Source organism: Lissotriton vulgaris, chromosome 3_1 (assembly GCF_964263255.1).
Source record: "Lissotriton vulgaris chromosome 3_1, aLisVul1.2, whole genome shotgun sequence".
Lineage (NCBI taxonomy): Eukaryota > Metazoa > Chordata > Amphibia > Caudata > Salamandridae > Lissotriton > Lissotriton vulgaris.
Genome location: NC_141689.1, coordinates 1799875514 through 1799899344, shown reverse-complemented (window position 1 = coordinate 1799899344; position 23831 = coordinate 1799875514). Strand labels below are relative to the sequence as shown.

The 23831-nt window shown below is 41.6% G+C and overlaps 1 protein-coding gene across 1 annotated transcript in view; it reads left to right on the top strand.

The window, feature by feature from the left end:
• The window catches only part of IL15 (interleukin 15), a 569862-nt gene extending 563957 nt beyond the window's left edge, over positions 1 to 5905 (top strand). Inside the window, exon 7 of the mRNA XM_086962228.1 lies at positions 3981 to 5905. Within this exon, the coding sequence (XP_086818354.1) occupies positions 3981 to 4112 (132 nt within the window). The 3' untranslated portion in view covers positions 4113 to 5905. The remainder of the gene's footprint in view (positions 1 to 3980) is intronic.
• Positions 5906 to 23831: the final 17926 nt, after the last annotated feature.

Sequence of the window (23831 nt, the reverse complement as noted above, 5' to 3'; positions counted from 1 at the left end):
AATTGGAGGACCATCTCCCAATCCTTTGTACACTGCTGCTGTGCAGACCTCTGCAAAAAACCCCAGTTGATGGACAGAATGCAGAACAATGTCATACATTCACCCCAGTACAGAGATCTGGGCCTAAATCCATCGTATTTTTACACTCCACACTACCCCAGTTCAGACATGGCCATATGCAAATTAGTCCGACCCTGTGCATCATGGAAACAGTCCAGCCCGAACTGCCAAGCCATGCCTTTCCTGGACCGGAAACAAGTTTCCGAGGACCGGTTTCTGGCATTCTAGCCGTCTTCAGCCCGGCTTGCTTGAATCCAGTGGTGTGGAGTGCATGGGACTCACGTCTGAGCATACCCATCCCACTCGGGGTGACAAATGCAAAAACCACAGTTGATGGACAGAATGCAGAACAATGGCATACATTCACCCCAGTACAGAGATCTAGGCCTAAATCCATCGTTTTTTTGCACTTTGATTCCTAAGCAAGATGAACTGCCTGAACTAATTGTGCCTGGGCAGCCCTTTCACATAAACCGGCACCGTGTACAATCAGTGCTAAGCTCCACTACAAAATGGCATATCCCCGCTCTCGCACCCGTTTTTTTAAAGGAAATTGCGGGTTAAAGGCACTCTGAGCTTTCCTCCCGCCTGATACCAGCAATCAAGCCAAAATACCGCCAGCTTCTACGCCCCGTGGTACCTTATAGAAGCGCAGTGTGCGCTTCTCGAAGCCCAGTACTTTCAAATGGAGCGGGCCCCGGTCTCCGTGTCGCGGCTGCCCCCTCCTTCACCGCCGAGCACCTCCGCAAGCTGTAGCGCTATCCTCCCCGAATGCGGCCTGCAGGGAAAACAAAAGGAAAATTGCTCCCGGCGATCCTGCCACGTCGATGGAAACTCGCCTCTCCTGCGACGCCGATGCTCCCAACTCCGGCACCAGGCGTATCCGAGCCTGTAGGGAACAAGAAAATACAAGAAAAACAATTACAGCCTCACTAGAGGCTGGAGGGGCAGGCCGTAGAGCGCGGAGTCACAGAGGCAGACTCTCACGCTCCCCGGCCTTTTAACCCCTTACCTGCCAGGCCGTTTCTAACCAACCTGGCCTTTGCTCCCTGTTGACCCGAAAGACTGGGAAGCCTGCGGTCCAATTGGCTTCAAGGCGCGCCTGTCGCATCATTGTATCGCAACAGGCTTGCCTCCACCGTAGAGAGAGGGGGGGGGGCAGTGCGCCCGCCATACTTGCTGCGTGGCCGATGTCGGCCCGCCTTTCTCTTACTTCTAATACAAGGGTTCATTCCAAGGAAATCAGCACTTTTCAAAATATCATGAATAAATAGGTGCTGTCATGACAAGACACCATCCTCTGCTGCATTTAGATGCCAGTGTGCACCCCGAGGTTCCCTAGAAATTGTGCACCTGTGTAAAGAATAGACAACTGCTGAACACATCACTTCAAAGTCTACGGCAAGAGCACACTCCACATTCAGACTTTGGGGTCCTGTGCCCATGCACCGTGGGCGTGGTGATCCAAAGCTATTTTATGACACTGGTTAGTTTTTTTAAATGTGCAGCATGGCTACACACTCATAAGGTCCATACACGCTTAATTTTTTTTTGTCTCTCCTTGTTTGATTTACTTTTGGCCAATCACTTTCCAAGAGAGCATTTCGGCAGTTCAGCCATGCTGCTCCCTCACTCCTCCCTTGGTAGATAAAAGACATGGGGCCATATGTAGGTAAACTACATTTACCGATTCTAAAATACCGAATTTTACAGATTTGGTATTTTAGAATCGGTAAATGCAATGTAGGTAAAAATTCGGTAAGTATTACCGAATCGGTACGATTTGGTATTTACCGAATCGGTATTTACCGATTCGGTAATTCCCCTTCATTCCTATGGGCCTGGAGGCCCATAGGAATGAAGGGGAATTACCGAATCTGTAAATATTGATTCAGTAAAAGGGGGAACACATTGAAGGGTGGCAGGGTGTCACTTTGACACCCTGTTGCACCCCTCAATAGTGCATGGGTGCACATGTGGCACACATACATGCCCTAACGGCATGTATGTCTGCCACATGTTACTGTTTTAAATTGCAAAAAATGACTTCTTTTATGGTTTTCGATATTTACCACCAACTTGGAGTTGGTGGTAAATAACGAATTCTAAAATGGGAAAAGCACTCATTTGAGCACGCCCTACATTACGGATTCGGTAATTTACCGTATCAGTATGTTAAGAATTCGGTAATTTACTGATTCCTTAAGTTACCGATTCGGTAAAATACTGAATCATGCCACCTACATCTGAAAAGCCTAATATTGGTCGGTAACGGACGAAATTCGGTAATTTCGGCCGTTACCGACCGGTATTAGGCTACCTACATCTGGCCCATTGTCATTTACAATGGCAATAGCTCTAACTTGAAAAAATGTGAGACCTAATGCATTTCCAATGTTTGTTTTTATATGCGTTCACCTAGCCTGCATGTGCCGTCACACTTTTTGTAAATCCCTCCCTAGTATAAGGTAGTAATCATACCAGCAGTGAGTTAGTTATCAGATGGCAGGCAGACAAACTTCTGAAACTCTAATCCATCCTTGGATTTTCTTTCTTTTCTGCAACCTACTGAGAGCTCTTCTGTTCTCATTCTTTCAGAGTGAAAGTAGCATGGGGATTGGCTAAAACATGCCCCAGTTCTGAGACTTAGGGGGCAACCACAAAAAGGACTCTACAAGCTTTCTATATGTTTTATTCTGTGGATTCTAGAAGAAGTATGCCTGTTTTTACCTAATTGTTTTATCAGACTCAGGCTTTTCTTGAAGATGTGATCTCACTTCTTCCTAACATGTCTCCCCAAACAAGTTGAGACCTGTGCAGCGCTAGATAGCAGAAGATATGCATTTACTCATTTCTACCTTGAGAGTAACACAAGTGTAAACTGGGCCTGTACGTGGGGCAGTGCATGATGTGTATGCTGTGTGTCATGAGAAAACACTTGTATAGCCCAGGCACTGCTCTTTCATTAAAGTTGTTGGCAAAGTCTCTCCTTCCGCAACATTTTCACTGCTGAATATGGGTAGTGGACTAAACAGTAAGTACAGTTTGTTCATTTATTCCATCTGTGCTTTTTGGTATTAAGAAAGGTTTACTTGTGTTCATGTTGCTTTGTTAAACATTTGTGTTAGAAGGTTTACTACATTTGCTATCTTGATTAGATTCTGATGAGTGTGTTGTCATGACCTTATTGTAAAAAAAACATAGAAGGTCTGATTCACAATTCTTTTTGCACACCTAAGTGGTTTTGGGGTGCACAGAAAAAAACTGACCATTAATTCCACATCCTTAGTCCCACAATACTTATTTGAGCTGTTTTATAATTGCTAATTTGCCTTGGCAGCAATGAAAAATCTTCCAGTAGAATAGGCTTTCCTTTGCTGTAAATGTGGGTGGGGCATAACCTGGCATGTCAGGGAGGGCTGTCCTGCAACGGAAGGTAAACATACACTTAATTCTAGGTTTGTGAGCATTCACATGCATACTTAGACAAGTAGTTTCCAACTCGGGGCATTTACTTCTCTAAAAATCGAGTCTGAAGTTCTTGGTTTGAGTGGGAAAGTCAAGGCAGCAGCCCCATACTTAATGGAAATCTAGTGAAAGGGAATTCTCAGGAGGGAAAATTATTTTCCCTGTGGAGCAAATATTAAAGGTATTTTTGCAAATTAGATTTCCCTTTTGCATGAGTTAACGTGAATTGGACTATTCCTAGAAATGTACAACTATAGTACATATAGAGGAGTATGCCTGCTCTTCTCAATGAATCACTTAAAATCGTAAATATGCTCCAAATGTAGGAGTAAACCCGCTGGACAATGGTTCAAATCATGCATTTCAGAATTGCGTCTATATAGTAAACCACAAATACACATTCTGATCAAGTAGTGTCACTCTCTGACAGTTTGTCATTCTTTTTTTCACAGACCCTTGCAGAAAACCACGGAGATGAAAACTGTTTGCCATGTGAGATGTATCCAGAAAAAGCTTATATAGACTTCATTGAGGATTTAACTCAATTCTTCCAAGAACTCAACACACAATCTGTAGCGTGTTAATACTCGCACCTGCCACCTGGAAAGATGTGAAGGTCACCAATTCCAGTCTAGTGAAGTCATAGTCCATTTTCAGCCTAGTACCTAAATCAAAGACCATTACATTGGGTAATAGGAGCACATGTTATTTACAGCAGTAAGAAATGACAGAGCACTTTGGAATGAAGCTCTATAGAAAAAAAATTCTATTCTTGAGATCCAAACAGCATTTTCTTCAAGGGTATCATCCATCTTTCACACTAAGCAGAAGGGTATCTGCCTCAGACTCCTCACCCACAGCGAGCTTACTGAACATCAGTGGAAGAACAGCTAGCCAACTAGAAGAGTGACTGCCTGTCAATTTTCAAGACGTGTTCTTCAAAGAGCCTGAGAGACAAATGAGGAAATGCATGCACATATTTTCTTTTGAGCATTCAAAGACTCATTCCTATAAATTTAGCTAAGTAGGAAATTAATGTTGTCAGTCTTTTATGGGAACAGATCTCTAATAAGATTCCCATGTCAGTTTCTCAATAAAGGCATATGCTAACAGCGTTAATTACTTGAAATGTATCTAGTGGAGTTCAAATAATATTTGTTTATCATACATTACTATGCAGATATACTCATTCAATGTACTATATGGTTACAAAAATGTGGTAACCTAACTGCACTATTGTGCAATAAAAACATAGCTACCTGAGCTATAAGATTGAGGATTATAACACAAGTATGTCATGCACGCTTAGTCATCTCAAGGGCTGAGCCTTTTGCATCCTATTTAAAAATTTCGCAATAGTTGACTCCGTTTTCTATTCTTTTGAAGTTGATAAAATGAGTACTCTGTTCAAGTGTATAATAATCAAATATCAGAGACTGTCACCAAGCAGCAGTGCACAAATCATACCATTCCTGTTGCTCACAGCCCTCAATGTCTCTCCACTCTTGGTGATATAACATATGAATTTGATATGATTTGATTTAAAATGTATACAGTGCAACATGTTATTATACGGTTTCTACAAATCTAGTAGGCCTGTTAATTTAGAACAGCAAACCCTCATACTATAGAGACTGAGTCTTATATAATCAATTTATTTGGTCTGGTTTTGCTAGCTCAGAGTACTGCATTTAAACTTCTAAACCAAAAGAGGTTTAGATGTTGTCAGAAACCTAGAAAATGATCACTGATTCCCAAGGAATCGTGGAAACAGATCGAATCCTTTCGTTTGTCACTTTTGCTTGCCCAAGGTATTACAAAGAAAAGATACAATAATTTCATTTTCAAACTTTTATTGAAAAGATCTAATCTTTGTATATAAAACATGAACTTCAAGTATTAGAAAGATTAGACACTTTGTTATAGGCAATATAGAATTGGTGAAATACACAAACAATTCAATCATGTTAATTGTTCTTAATGTTCCTAAGATTACTTCTATTACTAATTTCTATTTGCTAAAGAGAGCATTTCGGGAGTACCCACCTGCCAGGTCTCTTGGAATAACCTAACCTCATACCGTTGTACTGTATGTCAGGAGGCCAGGCTCAGTGCCTCCACAAATGTGTGTACAGCTCTCTTCCTCCTCACAATGGTTTACGACAGCAGAACTGAATCTCCGTCACAGCAGCAGCATTCCTTGATGATTCCTTCAAGACATGAACCTCTCACCGACTTCAGCATGGACGCTGTTTTTATAATAACACTGTAAGCTTATCGCTCTGTGACAGAGGTGCAGAATAACGTTTTAATTTAGACTGAAGCAGAAGAGTTGTCTTCTCCAAGCACAACAATAAACAATGCATTGTGTTCCTAATTGTGCGACCCTAGAACTAAATGTGAAAACGACAGGGTGACAGTGTCTTATCAGGATTAAATGCGTGCATTGCACATTCTCGCTATAGGGAAAACATGTGAAAATCACCATTAGAAAAAGATGCTAAGTTAAAATGTAAAGCTTTAATGGAGACTGTATGTGCAACCCTGAAGACATGCCCTTTCTGTCTTTGTTTAGATAGTATATTTCTCCTATGGTGATATAGATTTTGATTAAAACCAAAAGTATCTCAGTCATGTATAAATGGCTCCTCATTGGAATATGTGGTCATAGTACCCAAAAGCAAATGTTGACAAATGTATCCAATTTACAAGTTTATAATGGTGTCAAGTCCAATTCCTCAGGGCATTTTCTTAAAGTTCCACCTTTTGGCAGCACCAATTGTGCCTAGAGTTACCCACAGGTTTGTAGTGACCAAATGCAGAGAAATGTGTTTATGAAAAACGCTGGATGGATGAAAATCTTGAATGAGACCAGGAATCCTGTCACAGATTTTTGTGGTATGACACAGATTTAAACGAGCAGTTACACACAAATGTTTGTCAGTAAAACTCATTTAAAGGCATGGTTGGTATTTACCAGGAAAATGCATTGGTTGCCATTGACTTGAATGCCACCAGTGTACTACCTGAACGGGTACCAAGAGAACTATTAATTACATCATAGAATGCTAACAAGAATACAACAAGATGTTAGGTGTTTACTTTGTCCTTGAGCAACCCATAAAGATAGAGGACTGTGGGTTATTCTTTAAAGTTGTTTTGTTTTTAGGAATGGCCCAAAGAAAATACTAGCTTTTCAATAGCCGTGTTTTCTTAAAAATAATACACAATCTTATTGAAAATGTGTTTTGGGTCAGCCCTGTTCAGTCATTGGTCAAACAAAGTGTCTTTCACGTGTCACTTAAGCCCAGATGGTAGTATACAATGGGGCCCAAATTTGCAAAGCTCTTACTCAGTGTCAGTCAGCGCAAATTGTTAATTGATACAAACCAAGTTGTGCAGTGTTAGTTTTGCATTACTTTTCAGGCCTTGCGTGCTGCAAGGACTGCGTTGCCTGAAAAACTTTTTTATTGTACGCAAAGTGGGTATTCCCATTCAAAAGCATTGGAATAACAACTTAGTGGTATTTTCAAATGTAACGCAGGCTCGTGCAGTATAACACAAAGATCAAATTGTATCAAAAACCTACGCATGGTCCTGACAGGTGCAAAAGGTGGCACAATTGGTACAGTACATATAGAAGTTTCACACATTCATTAATAGCCATGACAGTTATTTCAAAAGTTAAGTCAGTGTCTGCGACAACGCAGTCTTCAAAGAAGCTCGAAGGAGAGGATCAACCTCTTTGACCAATGAAGCATGTTCTAAAATTTGACAGACTCAGGCAAGAAAACAACTTTGCTTTACTGCTGAAAATTGGATCAACTTTGCAATTCAATCAATGGAACTTTATTTCTGCCAATTTGACCATAAAAGGATATATACAATAACATACATTTCATTCGATCCAAAAATAAAAAAAATAAGAGGAAATCCATTTTTCATGTGGCAATTCATGTATAAAATGTAGATGTAACATACATACAATCTATATTACAGTCAGTCCAAGCCCAGTAACTACATTACAGTGCATGTGCAGTATATGTGCAATATACAATGCCGGGCATAAGAAGCCCAAGCTCTAGCCCACTGGGCATCCATTACAGTAGCTTTTTATAAAGTGCTTGTGCCTATCAATTAAAAACTGTAAACATGAGTATACGCCTGAGCCTGAGAGCCACCATTCAACTTGTTGGTGGTGTTGCGCACTTGTACACTATTGATCAAGCCAAATATACATCAATAATATGATAAAAAAAGAGCTCATAAAATTCATAAATATTACAAGTAAAAAGACATCCAGAGGCTGTTTAAAAATATATAACAAAGATCTAACAGAGTCTATGGAGGTCAACTTCAATAATGCTCTGCGTGTACCCCACATGGAAAATAAAAAGCCTGCTACTGAAAATGCTAAAGGAAGGCATATATCATATTTCAATATCCTAAAAGCCTCTAGGCAGGGCCTGGTTCCCAGGTTTCTGCATAACTGAATCAGCCATCGTTTTTCACCTTCTTGTATCCTGAGCAGAAAAAAAGCACATGATATTCTGTCTCTGCTGTGTTATTACAGGCCGGGCAGCCCAAAGTTTGTGAACCCGCCCATTTGTTTGTGAAAGCACGTAGTGGCAGTACCCCATGCCTAAACTGCAGGTATGGCTTCCGTGTACGGGCTCTAATCTATATTTTACGATTTCTAAAAACACTGTGGTAAGCTTGCTGTTGTGGAGCTCCCCTGGGGTTGGGCCAGTTTGTTCTCCCAGTAGCTCTCGTTCAATTACTTCCTTGATACTATGGGACAAGTTACTTCTGGGTTATGCCACAAATTATCCCTTCCCATAGTCAGAAAGGTGTCCCGGATAAAAGCCAGCCATGGTAGTTTCCCCACCCCTGATATACTCCGCACCTCTTTCAGTTCTTCCCTATACTAAGCCAGTTGTGGGGTGAGCCACAAACATCGCCAGAATAGAAGTGGTGTAAGGGCAGCTACTTCTGAGATTTATATGACCACAAGGTCTAATCGAAACGGTGTAAGGGGGAGCTAGGAGGGAGACCAAATAATTGCCTGGCAAAGGTTTTCTCAACTTTTACTAGACTGTCGGGAAGACAGTGTCCCCAAATTTCAGCCCCATACAGGGCAGCACCTCTAGCTTGCGCCTTGTAGATTTCTACTACCGGGCCCACAGGTTTGTGGATGGAATTTCGGAATACCTTTGTCAGGCCCCCCGTTGTCTGGGTTAACTTCAGGCTGGCTTTTTTAGTTTGTGCCACCCAGTCCATTTTTTCTGTAATCATGATGCCAAGATACTCTAAAATATGCACCTTCTCTAGGCGTCTGCCTTCCAAGCACGGATTTGGTCGGGTAGTATTGCCTGAGTTGAACACCATACATTTTGTTTTCTGTAGATTGATCTCAAGCCCCCTTTCCTCGCAGAAAACATCAAACTTATCAAGGACCCTCTGTAAACCCATGGATGTTTTTGAAAATTCGCAAAGTACCGTCAGCAAACAACATTGCTGGGATTTTACGGTTCGCTAATTTGGGGGCGTCTATGTCCTTCCCTGTATTTAGAACTTCAACTAACACATGTATAAATAAACAGAAGAGAGTTGGGGCAAGGACACACCCCTGACGGACACCTCTATCTATGGGGATGGGCGTAGTAAGTTCCCTGTGTTTACCAAACCTAATTTGTGCAAAATAACCTTTGTGTAATTGCCTCAGAAGTTGGCACAGGTACACTGGAACCCCCAGGTCCAGTAGGGTTGCCCACAATTTATCTCTCTGCAACAAGTCAAATGCTGATTTTAGGTCCAGAATATTAGAGACTGCCACCCTCTATACACACGGTCTTCCAGTGTATTAATTAGAGCCGAAAAATCTGATCTAGTGTGGACATTTTTTCTGTAAACCCAGATTGGAACGAGCTGAAAATATTATGCTCCTCCATCCAGCTCTGTAGGTGACCCAGCAGCACTTGTGCAAATATTTTTTCACTAATGTCAATGAGGATTATGGGCCTGTAATTTGTGAGAAGAGGTGAACCCTTTTTGTAAACGGGTATGATTTCTGCACCTACCCAAGTGGCGGGAATTAACATTCCTAACAGGATGGCATTAAATAGAGTCCAAAAGTAGGGTGCCCAAATGGTGGGTTCACTACGGAACAGGTCCCTGGGATCTTGTCAAGCCCTGGGGCTTTTGCTGGCGCTATTTTGCTTAAGTGTTATCACCGGGATATCTTTTTTCTCCTTAAAGGTTATTGTGTCAGGACAGTTGACCTATGGGGAGAAGGATCATTATCTGCTATACTTTCTACTGCCTCTGCTCTTGAGTAGAGGGACTCAAATCGGTCCTTCCACGCATCAGCCCCTAAATTCGGTTCTATCGCCGGTTTACCGTCTGAACTGCCCGTGTTTACCACATTCCAAAAAGTCCTCATATCATGAGTACTCAAGGAACTTCTCAGAATATCCCACTTGTCCCGTTCCCACCCTTTTTTGGCCTCATCCATATTATTTCTGTAGGCCACTCTTTTATCTTTAATTAGCGGCCAATCCTTGGCCTTAATGGCAGAGATCAAAGCTAATTTCCCCTTGTGACAGCTTTCAATAAACCCGGGATGCCAGTATTTGTCATTATTCCTGATTCTTTTGTTCGGGATGAAAAGATTTGCTATAATACTTGTCAGTCTAGTGTGGTTTAAGGCAACTTTTGGAATTGCAATTGAGGTGCCATCAGCTAAAACTGATTGCATCGCATTCGTGAGAATCGGGATGATGGTTTGGTATATGGAAAACTTATATCCACCCATCGAACTCTCTTCCTACAGTTGGTGAGGAATTCAACACTGAATGCCATCCTGGAATACCACTGCCTGTGAACCTACTGTCAGTACTGAGCAGCAGCTGCTCCTCCGCTTTGACGGAGGAGCATCGCCCCCCTCTGCCATCAGTGCAAAAAAAGTAAAAGTAAAACAATAATAAACCCGGATTTAATATTGTTTTCTTTTGTTTCCTGCCCAAGTGTTGGGGGCGGGACTAGTGGGATGATAGGCACCAATGGGGAGTGGTGCACACTACTATCAGTGCGCATGGTGGTTTGGTCAGCTGTCTCAGGCCAGCCAACCAGTCATGGCACTGAAGCTGTCTCCAACCCAGCTGCAGACACAGGCTCCCTGTCTCCTTCTGAGCACAAATCAAGGCAGCTGCTCTCATGTATTAATGTCTAGATTGTTCCCGGTGAATAGGGATATGCACTTAGTCCATGGCTAAGGACACCATTTGGCCATCGACGCAGTCATACTAAAGAAGTATACAACACAGCCCACCGCAGGACAAGAGGAATAATAGAAAAATGCTTTGGAATCTTAAAGTCAAGATTTAGATGCCTTGACCTTACTGGTGGGCGATTATTGTATAGATCTTCGGGGTCCAGTAGAGGGTGATGCAGGTACACTGAGGGTGCCGAGCGTCGAGGGCGGTGTGCCAATTACGTTCCCACCCCCCTCCTGTGACCCATGGTGTTCTTCCTTAACACCAACAAAGTGCAGAAACCGTAAAGTTGAAGCCTCCTAAACCAGGAGTGATTAGGGAGATTATTCTTTCTTCCTAATTTTTTGCACTTTTTTCACTGTCTTCTTTTTCACTTTCACGTCCCTAGGTAAGGGTGGGCCTTAGCGCGTCCATACCGCCAGGGTTTATTACACACATTTAAGTCCTGATGAATTGCCCGGTAAAATTACACCGTTTCGTGGCAAGAAACATGTCGACTGATATCTAGGAATCTACCACTCAATTAATTGTGGACTGCTTCCATACACATACATTTTAAAGTAATGTCTTTAGCGATCATAGAATAAAGTTTTTTGATACACTACAGACATTTTTTATAACCCTCACCACTCATTAGCTTAGTTTGCACAAACACGTCCTAATCTCACTAACCTGCTCCGCAGTAGATCTAGCGTTGTAGCACACCAAAGAGACACTCGGTCTCTTTGGTGGAGCCCGATGATGAAGCATGTCATCACCAGGTGGTGCGTGAGGGCTTTCTTTAACGTCCTAAGTCAGGCCGTTCCCTTCTTTTGCTCCCTATATGTGGTTTAATGTAACCATCAGACACTCTTTGCTTGTTTAATGATTATTGTATAGGCCAACAACATTCTGCAACATGATTGTAGTGTCATGTATACTACACATTATAGCAGTATGAGGTAATTTGGACACATCTGTTGAAGATGATACAGCAAATAATGAACCCACCATACCAATTATTGATGAAAGTCAAAATGCTGAGCAGGACTCCAATGAAGAACATCTCTGAAGGAATGCTATTGTAGCCAATTTATTTGCATGAAGAAACAAAAAAAACCTGGAGGTCTTGAGAACTATTTACAACTACACGCCACAAGATGTTTGATATTAATTTATCCTTTTTGTTCCAGCAAGGAGGAACCCCCTAATTGTACCTACAAACAAAGAAATATATAATTTGATATCATGTAGGTGTGTGTCTGCAAGCGTTTACATTTTTATTTCACAAGAACTCCCAAATGTAAAACATAAGTTCAGTCAAATAAAAGTCATTTGTAAAAAAAATAGGAGCTGGGTCTGTGCCTTCTATGTAAGAGCCAAGAATAACAAGTAAACTGTTGTCATCTGAAACTGTGAGTTCACTATAACAAAGTAGAACTGTAACATACCATCTAATGAATTAGGTAAATGTATGGACACAAAGAACACATATCACATAAGTAAAACCAAATAACTGATAGCATGATGTTTGTTAACATTTGTCAATTATCCCACCATGTCCTATCTAACACATAAATGCTACATAACAAGTCATATCTGTTAAATTGTACAAAAGCAAGCATCCCTTAAATCCAGCCCGACAGTATACAACAATGTACATACAAAATTGAGAACACAATAGACAAATCACAGAAACAAAGCACAGTCTTTAAACATCAAATTAAAGCGTCTGTCCATGAAAAGCACATTGCAATTCCTGAACTAAATAGTCATATGATTTCAATGTGATGTAACATGAATAGAAGGGCAGTGTACTCATGCACCATGTTTTGTAAACAATGAAGTACATTTCAGACCATTGGAGTGGGTCTGATTTTGTGAAACATTGCCCAACTGGAGATGCAAAGTGGTGTAACATCAGATATATCAGGCAATAAAGAGTGACTAAAATGATCGTGATTTGGATAATACACAGTAGTATTAAAACTGCTATCTCATGGTCACAAATGGTTACAATTAGATGTTTCGTCTGATACATAGATGCTGTACCCATCCCAACAATGTAAGTTATGCAAGATATGACATTCCTGTCTGGTCAACACGACAGTGCAGCACAGTTCCACAGAAACAATGTACAATTTCAAAGCAGTCCGGTCACAGCTCAGTTGTGCACATAACTCAGCAGTGACCACTTGTTCTTACACATATTTACCATGCAAACAGGCAGCCTGGTAGGAGTGTATCGTCAGCTGTCTGTACAATTAAATTTAGGATTGCACATGACACAGACACGACCAACACCGAGGGAACCATCTCAGAAAGGTAGTGTTTGCTCAAACAGTTGCCTGACATGTCGGGCAAGATTAACAAAAAGGCACGTGATGCAGCGCAGCACCCAAAGAGGCTGAGCCAAGTTGCGGGATGGGGAGGTAGCAGGAGTGGTCACTCTAAAATTACTGTCAATTGTAAATTTAATTTTTTTTAAATGTAAAACCACATAAGAGGCAACTAAAATAGAAAGAAAATACGGGGAGAGGTAATGACCCTTCAAATGAATACCCTCTTTCTACGGAACAAATGTTGTTACAATTCCCCTCTGAATCATAAATCATCTTAAATCAGGTCAATCACTACTATGCTCTTCTCTTATACAATATCTTTAATAGTATTACCCACCTTTTAAAGTATGCCAGCCAGATGCAAAGTCTTTTTGGTAGCCTTTAGTTTGTTTAGTTTTCTTTATATACCCCTTCTCTTGATGTAAAAATTACAACACATTCTCATGTTGCAAAGCAGTGCTTACAGTCCACATACCTATAAGCCAAGCTGCATGTAGAAATTTAACCATGGCGACCATAATTACTTGCCTTGTGTCAGATTTCAATATCCTTAAGGCTACCCCAATTGTTCTTACACCCGTAAGGCAACATACCGGAATAATCCACTCCTTACAGGGGTTGTTGAAGGCAGATCAAAAGAATACAAAATGAATAAAGGTATCGGGACTTATGTTACACACTTGACAGAATTTGCTAGAACCAGTATTGGTTCTCCATCTCCCAGTAAACTCTGCTATGGAGAGGGTACCATATCTAAACTTCAAGTAGAGTTGCCTAGGAAAAGAGCCTTGTATCACGTCTAGGCATGTCTCATAATTAGGGCTGATCTTATGATCTAGAAAGTAGTCTGTTAGACTACAGAGGAACAGTTTTCAATCATTTCACCCCATAGGTCGTCTCTGCACCCCTCTTTTATCAGGCTTTTTTGGTATCTGAAAGGCTTCTTCTGGTTTGTCCCACAGGGAATCCAGGGTAAGAGCTTTAAACATTTTCTTTGAGTTTTAACAGCCAAAATATCCTCAAATGGCCTGGTGTGTTCAAATGACCCCTAATGGATAGTCTATAAGGCTACAATTCAGGGGTTCTCCAGAGCCTATACCAGAATAATAAGGGCCTCAATTGTATTTTAAAAGAAATGGGAAACAGACCCAGGTCCATCAATAGTGGAGGTATTGAGGTACTCTGCTGGAGATTGAGTAACTGCCTAGCATAACAAAATTATTGTCCACAGTTAATTCCCTTATGTTTGAATGACACCACAGTTCCGCTCCGTAGAGGGCTGTACTCTTTGCCATAATTTTATATAGTTCTAAGGAGTTAGATTTTTAGATTTTCAGTCTTTTGCCAGCTTGAGAATTGCCTAAGGCTGTTGTTGGAGTTCAAGACCACACTTGCTCACCTTGGGCTTCCAGCTTAATTTGTGGGACAGAATTATCCCCAGGTAAGCAATTTCGAAAACGTGCACAAGGGGGTGTTGTTTATCAATACATTTGTTTGGGAAGCCCTATGGGAGTTTAATCTCATATATTTGGTTTTACTTATATTTACCTCTAGACCCACTCAGTACAGAACTGAAGAAAGAGATTCAAAATTGCTTGCAGGTCGCTTGGAGTTTTGGAAATTAGCAGCATGTCATCTGCAAATAATAGTACTGGAATTATTATAGAACAAATTTTTGGGGCAACTTTTTTGGGGGAATTCAAAAGTCAGCCAGATAATTTACAAATAGTGCAACGAGAGTTGTAGCTAGCATGCACGCCTGGCGTACTCCCCTTTCTATACCAAATGCATCTGTTAATTCACCATTCTTGCCGCAATCGTTTTGGCCTAAACTCTGCTTGTAAGTCTGAGAACATATTCTTTAGGTCGGCTAAGTGAATTCGTTTCTCAAACACTTCCTGGCAAAAAAGCTTCTGAAGCCCGTCTAAAAGGCTAATTGGCTTGTAATTTGCAGCCTCATCATGCCATCCTTTTTTTATAAATTGGGACGATTTTGAGCTTTGCACAAGGATTCTGGAATAGCACCCCCTTCGAGAATTGCCCTTGTTATGAGGTTTAGATGAGTTGCCCAGATATCTGTTTCAGCTGCATAGATGTCAGATGGAAGACGGTCAGGCCTGGAGCTGTATTTTTGGATGATAGATTTCAAGTTCCTTAGGAAGTCTAGGCTAGTTATTGTCAGGGGTCTAGGTTCCCTAGCGTACTAATGGGAACAGAATCAGCGTTCCCCCAAACGCCACCTTTATGGTCTAGACCTTTTAGTTCCTGTTGGTCTAGTTCTCCATGAGCATTTATGTGATTGAAATCACTACAGTCTTGCCTACATCCCACATCAATAGGAACAGAGTAATACTTTCCAAAATGATCAACCCATTATTGATGCTGGACATTTAAGGTTAGATTGCTGTTTGAAGGGAAACTACCATGTGCTATAATATTCCAAAATACTTTTGTATCCCCTGATTTTGCTGCTTGGGTCAAATCAGACCCGACCTCCTCTTCCCAATAAGTATTGGCTCGCATTGTGGCTTCCTTGTGTTACCTACAGGTCTCAGGGATGTCATGCTGGGCTCTGTTTTTTATATGATCTTTAAAGTAGGGACTTCACTGCCCTGCACTGGGTGGTAAACCATGGGTGTGATTTGGGGCACTCCTTTCTCACATTCCTAGGTTGGCTATAGTGCAACTGCCTCAAGCTAGTAAACCGGTCCTCGTGCTTTTTTACTACAGAGATGGGTTCTATGTTTTTGCTCATGCTTTCCAGAGCATCTCCAACTCTTAAGTAGACTTGTTTCAAGAGATCCAGATGTGCTTTCACAAATTCCCACTTTTGTTGAGATAGCTAAATCTCCCAGTAAACTGGGTTTAATTTCCTCTTTCCCCGGTCCAATAAGACCTGTCTGCACCAGTTTCAGTGCATTATGGTCACTGTCGCCCCTCTCGATTGCCATCATGTCGAGCATGAAAGACCAAAAATGCAGGGATAATATGTCATTAATTCTGCTCGTACTATTGGGGTGCTTGAAGTTCATGGCACCATCCTCGTCTGACTGAGACCTCCCATTACATGCCCTCAATCCTTTTATCACCGTAATACCATAAAGCTGGAGTGCCAGCTTAGAACTTCTCTTTAATGAGGTCATGCCTATTTTGGGATACTTCCAAACCATATCTTCATCCTCCTTTAAAGACTGTTCATATTTATCCAAGGGTTTGTACGTCACATTAAAGTCACCTGCAACTATCACTAGGGCTTCCAGGGTAGTGAGCTAAGATGGTTATCTAAAATAGCCAAAGGAGGAGATTCCTTAGTCACACCCAAGGGTACATTATAAAAAAAAACAATAATTGCCTTTTTGGAGTGAAAGACCAAGTCGATTCTGCAAGCAGTTTGGCAACACCTTGATAGTACAATTTAAAGAGTTCTTCACCCATATTTTCACCCCCTCCCCCATAGTGTGACTTCTTGCCTGGGCCTGTGCTGGACAGCAGAATAGAGTGCCCACATCCAAAACAAGTCTCGGTTCCAAGTTTCTTGGAAGGCACAGATTCCATAGTTGTCAAGAAAAGTACCTCATTCTGGATCTATGAGTTTGGCTTTTAGCCCTGCACATTCCATGATGGAATGCTACATTTTCCTTCCAAGTTTACAACCAATGATGGACTTGTTGGTTGATCTTGAATATTTTCAGCACAATGTGCTTGTTGATCAGCTCAACAATTTGATGAGGGAACATTCCTTGCATTTGTGGTAGGGCTTGTCGAGTGATTACCAGACAGTCAATCAATTTCCTTAAATGCTGATGAAGGCAGATCTACAGCAGTGTTGTTTACCCTTGAAGATAGGGACTTGGCTTGGTGAACCTTTCCGTACCTAGCATGTTGCTCCAGATGTTGGGCTTTAGAACTTTGCTGCCTGCCACTCAAATAACTACCCATTTGTTTGGCTGATGGTTGATGTTCTTTACTTCTTACTATTGACAGATGATTTTCTTTCCTCGGTTTGTTACTAATCATACCAAAGTCAAGGTCCAGAGCCTGTTTGATCTGAATCCAGCAATCCTGGGGAGGGGTAGTCAGTGCTTCCTAGGCCAAAAGTCCATCAATAATGTTCTGGTTTTTCAGGGTCAACTTGATATTGTCGTAGTGGCATTCATTGCTTGTCTGGCATTCTGCAGAGATAATATCAGAATGGATAAGCAAGAGGCACTTCCTCTTATAGCGAATCCATCGTGCAACTTGTTGGGTAAGGATTCTGTTGTTTCCCTTTGGCCCCGGGCAAAACTGGGGACATTTGTCATATATATTTGTAGGCCCTTAAGTAAAAAAGGTGTATCGTAGCTGACCCGGAGTTTGAGGTTTGATTTGGTATTGGGTTGATGGTGGAGAGAAAGATTGTTGGTTTGGTAGTATAAGTGAAGGTTGATGAAAGTTAGAATAAGCATACATGGCTATTCCTGAGAGTTTACCACTTGGATTGAAGAGATTTGTGTTGATCTTGAGATGTTTGACCTGTCCCGCATGTTGCTGATCATCTTTATTTATCATAACTGCAGTTGAATACTGATGTCACCTTGTATCCTGATCTACCGATGGTTTAGAGTTATTTGATGCGACTTGTGAGACCTGATTATCAACCATGTTGATATTACCCCCATTATCAGATGCTGTTCTTAGGGTGGGGCGGCCCTACCAGAGAGTCTTCAATTCTCCAACATGCCCTGTACATTGTTCTTTCAAAGGGGCCTCATGTTTTACTGCGTGATCTTGATGTGACATATAGATCTTTAACCATAGAACTTAATTATTCAACCAACCCCTTGAGGCTATTAACATTAGCTTTGATAGTCAATATTTATAAAAAGGAGGTCCCGTAACCCAGCTCGGACCTCGTCTAAGACCAGGTCCTCACAGGCAGGTGTTTCCTCTACTATGTCTATTGGGGGGCCAAGTGATTTGTACAGATGACATTGGGTACAATTTCGTCCTCCACTGCTAGTGGTCCTGAGATTATCCCAAGGTGTGTTAAAACGGGGACTCTGGTGGGCAGACAAACAATTTCTATTGGGACAGAACACAAGCTGTCTTGAAAGACATCCATGAGCCTTTTTTTTATCACTACCTACACATCTTGTAGGGTGTTGCCCTCAAGAATGTACCTTGCAAGACTGGTCGAATTTGGCAGTGTGTATCTGGGATATACACTGTATCCCTGTTTGATTGAGTATCCTTACACAAGTGGCAGCCAATCACTCTGAGTACATTTCTTTGGTTTGCCATGTTATGGATGCCCTGGTTGGAGATGGTGTGTCAGACTGGGTAACCAACTGCCACGAAATTGTCTAGGATGAGGCACATTGTTTTTTCTCTACTTGGTCATGCAGATGTTGGATGTGAAAGGTAGGCAAACAGTTTTGAAAGTGGAACATCACAGTTGATTATAAGTGTGTACAGTGACTGATCTGACTCAATATATGTCAATTATTGATGGGTGTGACCACTGTTCATCTGCTGTTGTGCAATGGTGTTGGTGGAATAGTTTGGAGAATTTTGAGGGACTACATTCTTGTTCTGTAATATTTATTTAGCAAATCTAGATGATGCAGCACTGCATAAGGTGAAGAAGAGAAAGATGCATCTCCAGCACACGGAGGACATAGACATACATTTCCGGAGGCACACCAGCACCGGAAAAGTGTGAAGGGCCCGGAGCCTAAAAAAAGTAACTGGCCAGCAGCACAAAAAAATCTCACTCTAGACATACTTCGGGGGCAGCTACGATAGGACATAGTACCACTGTTGGTGTGGGTGGCATCCCACAGGGCCATCTTGCGAGTCCTCCATCCACATCATGTGTACTTTCTGCAAGCAAAACATAATTTTGCCGAAGCAAATCCTGCATGAACTTCATCGGCTGAAGAAGGCCATTTGAAAATCTACAAAGGTCACTAAATAGTTGGTTACAAGTAGTGTGTATAATGTGTTAAAGTTACGGTAACAACTGGTAACTGCATTTCTACTTATCTGTTATTTTGAGTCTGTGGTGCCTTCTGTTTACGAAACAGGATTTTTAATGGATATAATTAAAATGTCCTACCAACAATCTTCCAGAGTTGTCTCTCATGGTTTTCACATACGTTTGTCTATTGCTGTCGATGCTAAATTGTTTGTTGTGGAATATGTGATGTGTTATTTGTAAGGGGGGTCATAGATGATCAATGTTTAGGTTGTGTAGGAGGTTGTCTTTCTGCCCCACATTGGCTGGGTGTATGCATGTGTTAGGTACGCTGCACACATTGGACAGCCCCATGCTAACATCTGATGCTCACCAACTCTGTCTCTCTCACTTTCTGATGGCTGTAAAAGTTCCCAGGTACCTGAACAACCAGTCACGTTGAATAATGACCATGGATCTTCACCTCACGTAGAGTAGGAATATATAATGACAAGACAAATGTGTTTTGTGTACAAAATATATTTTTTACACTAACATCAGATTGCATTGTAGTTCGTTTGGGTAGAAATAATCATGTTGCTGATACAGAGTCTGAGGTCAAATTTTGTTGACTACAATGATGTACGTAACAATTTTTAGCCTATTGGATATTACAATCTGATATGATTTGTACAGACATGCTACTCAACTATGTAATTTGTTACAGGTACCGATTGGTAGTGGTTGGGGATGGGGGCAGCAGAGGGGGATGGGGTCGACAAGGAAATGAAAAAAAAGAACACATACCTGGGCCGGCCGGCCAGCCACCGCCTCTCCTCCGTCCTCTTCTTCCTGTCTCCGCTGGCAGCAGGAAGCACCTGGGCTCCTCATAGCCAATCACAACACTGCAATGAAGCGTTGTGATTTTTCTGAGCTCCGAACCACAACGCTCAGATGGGGACTGGGAGGCTTTGCATGTTCCTCACCAAGCTAGGTAAAGCAAGCCTGGTGGGGAAGATGCAAAGAGCGCCGGACTGTTTTGGGCCGGCCAAGTAGTCATGCACAGTTAAGGAGTGCAAACCACTCCTCTCCCTGCTCTGGCCAGCCCCGCCCTGAGAGCCACTGACTTCAATAGGAAAAATAAAATGATAATAGTAATACGTTATTATCATTTTATTTCTCCTATTTGAGCAGTGGGGCGTCGCTCCTCCACTTTAACGGAGGAACCACCACTGAGGAGATGTAGTTGGGTTTAGCATTTTTTTTGGGCTGTTCACATCCAGCTATTTTGTAATCAACAACAAGTCTTCATGGGTGTCCATGAGGGAATTGTCCATACCACTGTAGTAGGAATACAGGCCCTCTATCTTGTCAGTCACAGGCTTGTTTGGATGTAAGCAATCTATCATATCCTTGATAACATCATGTAAGTTAGTTAATCATTCCTGCTCAGTTTTACGTGTCAGATCCTGTGTTCTGTAGGTTTTTTCTTTGAATTCATCAACTTCAGTTGTTCTTGGTAGATCGGTCTGTTTGGCCTACTAGGCATTTGTGGCTTGTTTCAGCTTATTCCTGTGTGATTACAGCAGTGTCTGTTCATCGGTCTTTGGTACTGGTGTTTCTAAGTCCTTTAATATGATGAGTAAAGTATCGTCATGCAGGGGAGGCATGTTGGCACATATTTCCTCATTTCCAGGCTCTTTGTTTTGTTATTGGTCAGTCACAGGTGGAATTGCTGCACTAGGAAGAAGATGAGACATGATTAGGTTTTTTGACGTTTGAACACCTATAGCATGAATAGTTGTATATGAATTGTAGACTGTCATGGTTCAGAGAACAATCCAACATCACAGCATAGTGGAGGTGTGGTGCAGGATGTTGGGCATATTACAGTTTGTACAAGACATATTTTAAAGATATGTTGATGAACAACCGTCTCTCGGCCTGTGATGATATTATGAGCCTGTGAGTAAAATGGTTTGCTGGTTGCTTGGGGTGTGGGCTCTGGGAATGCAGCTACAATAAGTATTGGCAGAGTGGAAGGCAGGGCAACCTTCCATATACCTGCCCTACACACTCCAGTTTCTTGCCACAGAACATCCATGTTTCACTTACAGGCCAGGTTTTCAGTAATTATGCTACCTTTCAGGGGTAGATGATGTGGGTTAAATTAAAATTAGGATAATTCATATCCTAAATTTCCTCTGCATGCTTGATCTGGGAATACAGGCACTCCTCATACAGGCATGCCGGAGACAGATTTGATGTGCTACTTATGTGGGTGACACAATTAGTACGCCTTACAGTCCCTGGCCATTGGTTATTCAACTCCACTGGGTCCCCACATGTACCGTAACTGCCTTTATTTGTACGGGCAGTTGGTTGGGGGGGCACATACCAGTTATGCACTGGTTGACAATGGTCGTTTTGCATAGCCCTAAGAGAAATTCCACTGATTATTTGGACACACAGGAGGCAGGGAGCATTGACATTTCATGTATGGCCAGGAAATAGGATACCAGGGCTGACAAGTCCAGTCGGTATATATGATGAATTTTAGGTTGTATGCATGTGTATGTCACTTCCTTCTATTAATAAGTTGGACTCTGTGGCCTCCTACACACAATACAAGGAAAAGGATAGCTCATATGACTGGTACACGGAGCAGACGGAATTCATTTTAGTAAGCCTCTTAGGAGATTTACTTTCTAGGATGTTGGACAGTATTTACATTAGCATGACCTGTGTTAGGCCCAGCTGTTTTGGGCTGGCTAGGAAACTTCAGAGCTAGTAATATAGCCCACTGTTACAAATAGGATGAGTACAGGACACTTATCCAATAACATGTGCTCACCCTTGGCTAGCTTTGTACAAGGCAGTCAGGCTTATCCTCAGGGCTCAAGTGTACATGATTGTGATGACACCATCCTTGCAACACACCTCGGACAACAGAAATTTGACTCCAGACAGTATGTCTTACACGCTTGCGTTTGTATTACATACACACTGGTATCGTTACAAGTTGTACATTACATTAACAATTATGTGCATCTAACTTCACAATTTTTATGAACATGGGCCACACATTGTATGTACACTTTGCCCTTACATGCAATTGTCATACTTTCCCATTGGCTGTACGTTATGGCTGTTACAGCTCTGTGACTATGCCTCATGACCGAACCCCTCAGTCATTGAACTACACCATCCAAACAACATGACCCGGTTTCTAAGGCAATTTCTTTGAAAACCAAGCGTGTGCAACTTATTGCAATTTTCTACATCAAAAATTTCTCCCCTTGTCTATTTATTTGGAGGTAGTATGCCACACGCTTTACTGCCTTTCATAAAAAACCTCCAACCCAATTATGACAGTGTAGATCAGTGGTTCCCAAACTTTTGACTCCTGAGGACCCCCATTCAGTCACTACTGGAAGCCGGGGACCCCCAAACAATTTGTACTATTTAAATTTCAAACATTTACACTGTCATTCTCAAAAAATATACAAAGAAGTGCACACCAAACAAATACTAAAGATGTTCATATTTTAGATTGAACATATTTGCAAAAATCGAACATTTTTAATGGGAAGGTTGGTGCTTCATCTTGGGGACTAACTTTTCAATGTTTGGTTTTATTTTGCGGTATGATGCTCCTACTACTGCCATGTTGTCAGACCAGTCCTCGTACGGTGCACACCAAGTGCATTGAGTGAGGCTGACCATTACAAAGGGGGCTTTGGAGGCCTCTCCCCCCAAGAACTTTAGGGGGAAAAGGAGCCTTCTACAACACATTGTCATTATATATTGAATTGTATTACTTACTATGCACCAGGATATGACAATCTTTGTTGGGGCTCTTCAATGATTCCCTCACTATCACCCTCCAACAGTGCCTCTTATCTCTTCATAGACCCTCTGCCAAATGTATTTCATTGGTTTCATAGCACCTCTCACACCAGTGTAGGGTGTCATAGCACTTTTTACCACATACATAAAGAAACATTTAATGATACATGTGTAAATCAGTGTATAGAGAATGTTACATAAGATAAAGAAGACTTCAAGGTGTAGGATTCACATGTCATACATACTGGTAGGCTTTCCTCAAGAGTGCTTGGTCTGGAGAAGCACAAACTCCGGATTCAAAACATAACACAGTGTTTAGCATTGACTTTAATAATAAGAATGCATTTATACCCAAACAAACCTTTTATTAGCAGCATCAGGATAATGAAAGACTGGGAAATAAATTATAACTTGCTAACTTGTACCATGCAGTTTGCATGCAGCTTTTTGATGCCAGTTCATATCACACTATGCTAGAGTACGAATGTAACTTATTAACTTCACAGTACCAAGAGAATCTTAATGACAAAAGCAGTTAACCACTGAGCTAGGTACATAAAATAATGTTTTTGAAGTGCATGGTACACATTCTTTGCAGCAGGCAGATTCACCCTCTGCGCTACCTTAGATGACTCTAAGCTGCTACTGGACAACATGCCCATCTCTCTCTAGAAAGTACATTCATCACCAAAGTTATCTTGGCACTTTTATTGTTGCCATAAAACTGCTGATTATACAATGAACTTTGCAGTACTTTTACAACTGTTGCCTGCGGACCCCCTGCGAATGTGTCACAGACCCCTGGGGATCCGCGGACCACAGTTTGGGAACCACTGGTCTAGATAAACAGAAAAGGTAACTGACATATATATAAATTCCCAATTTATTTTATTTATTTAAATTTATATAACAGCGCACAGCTAC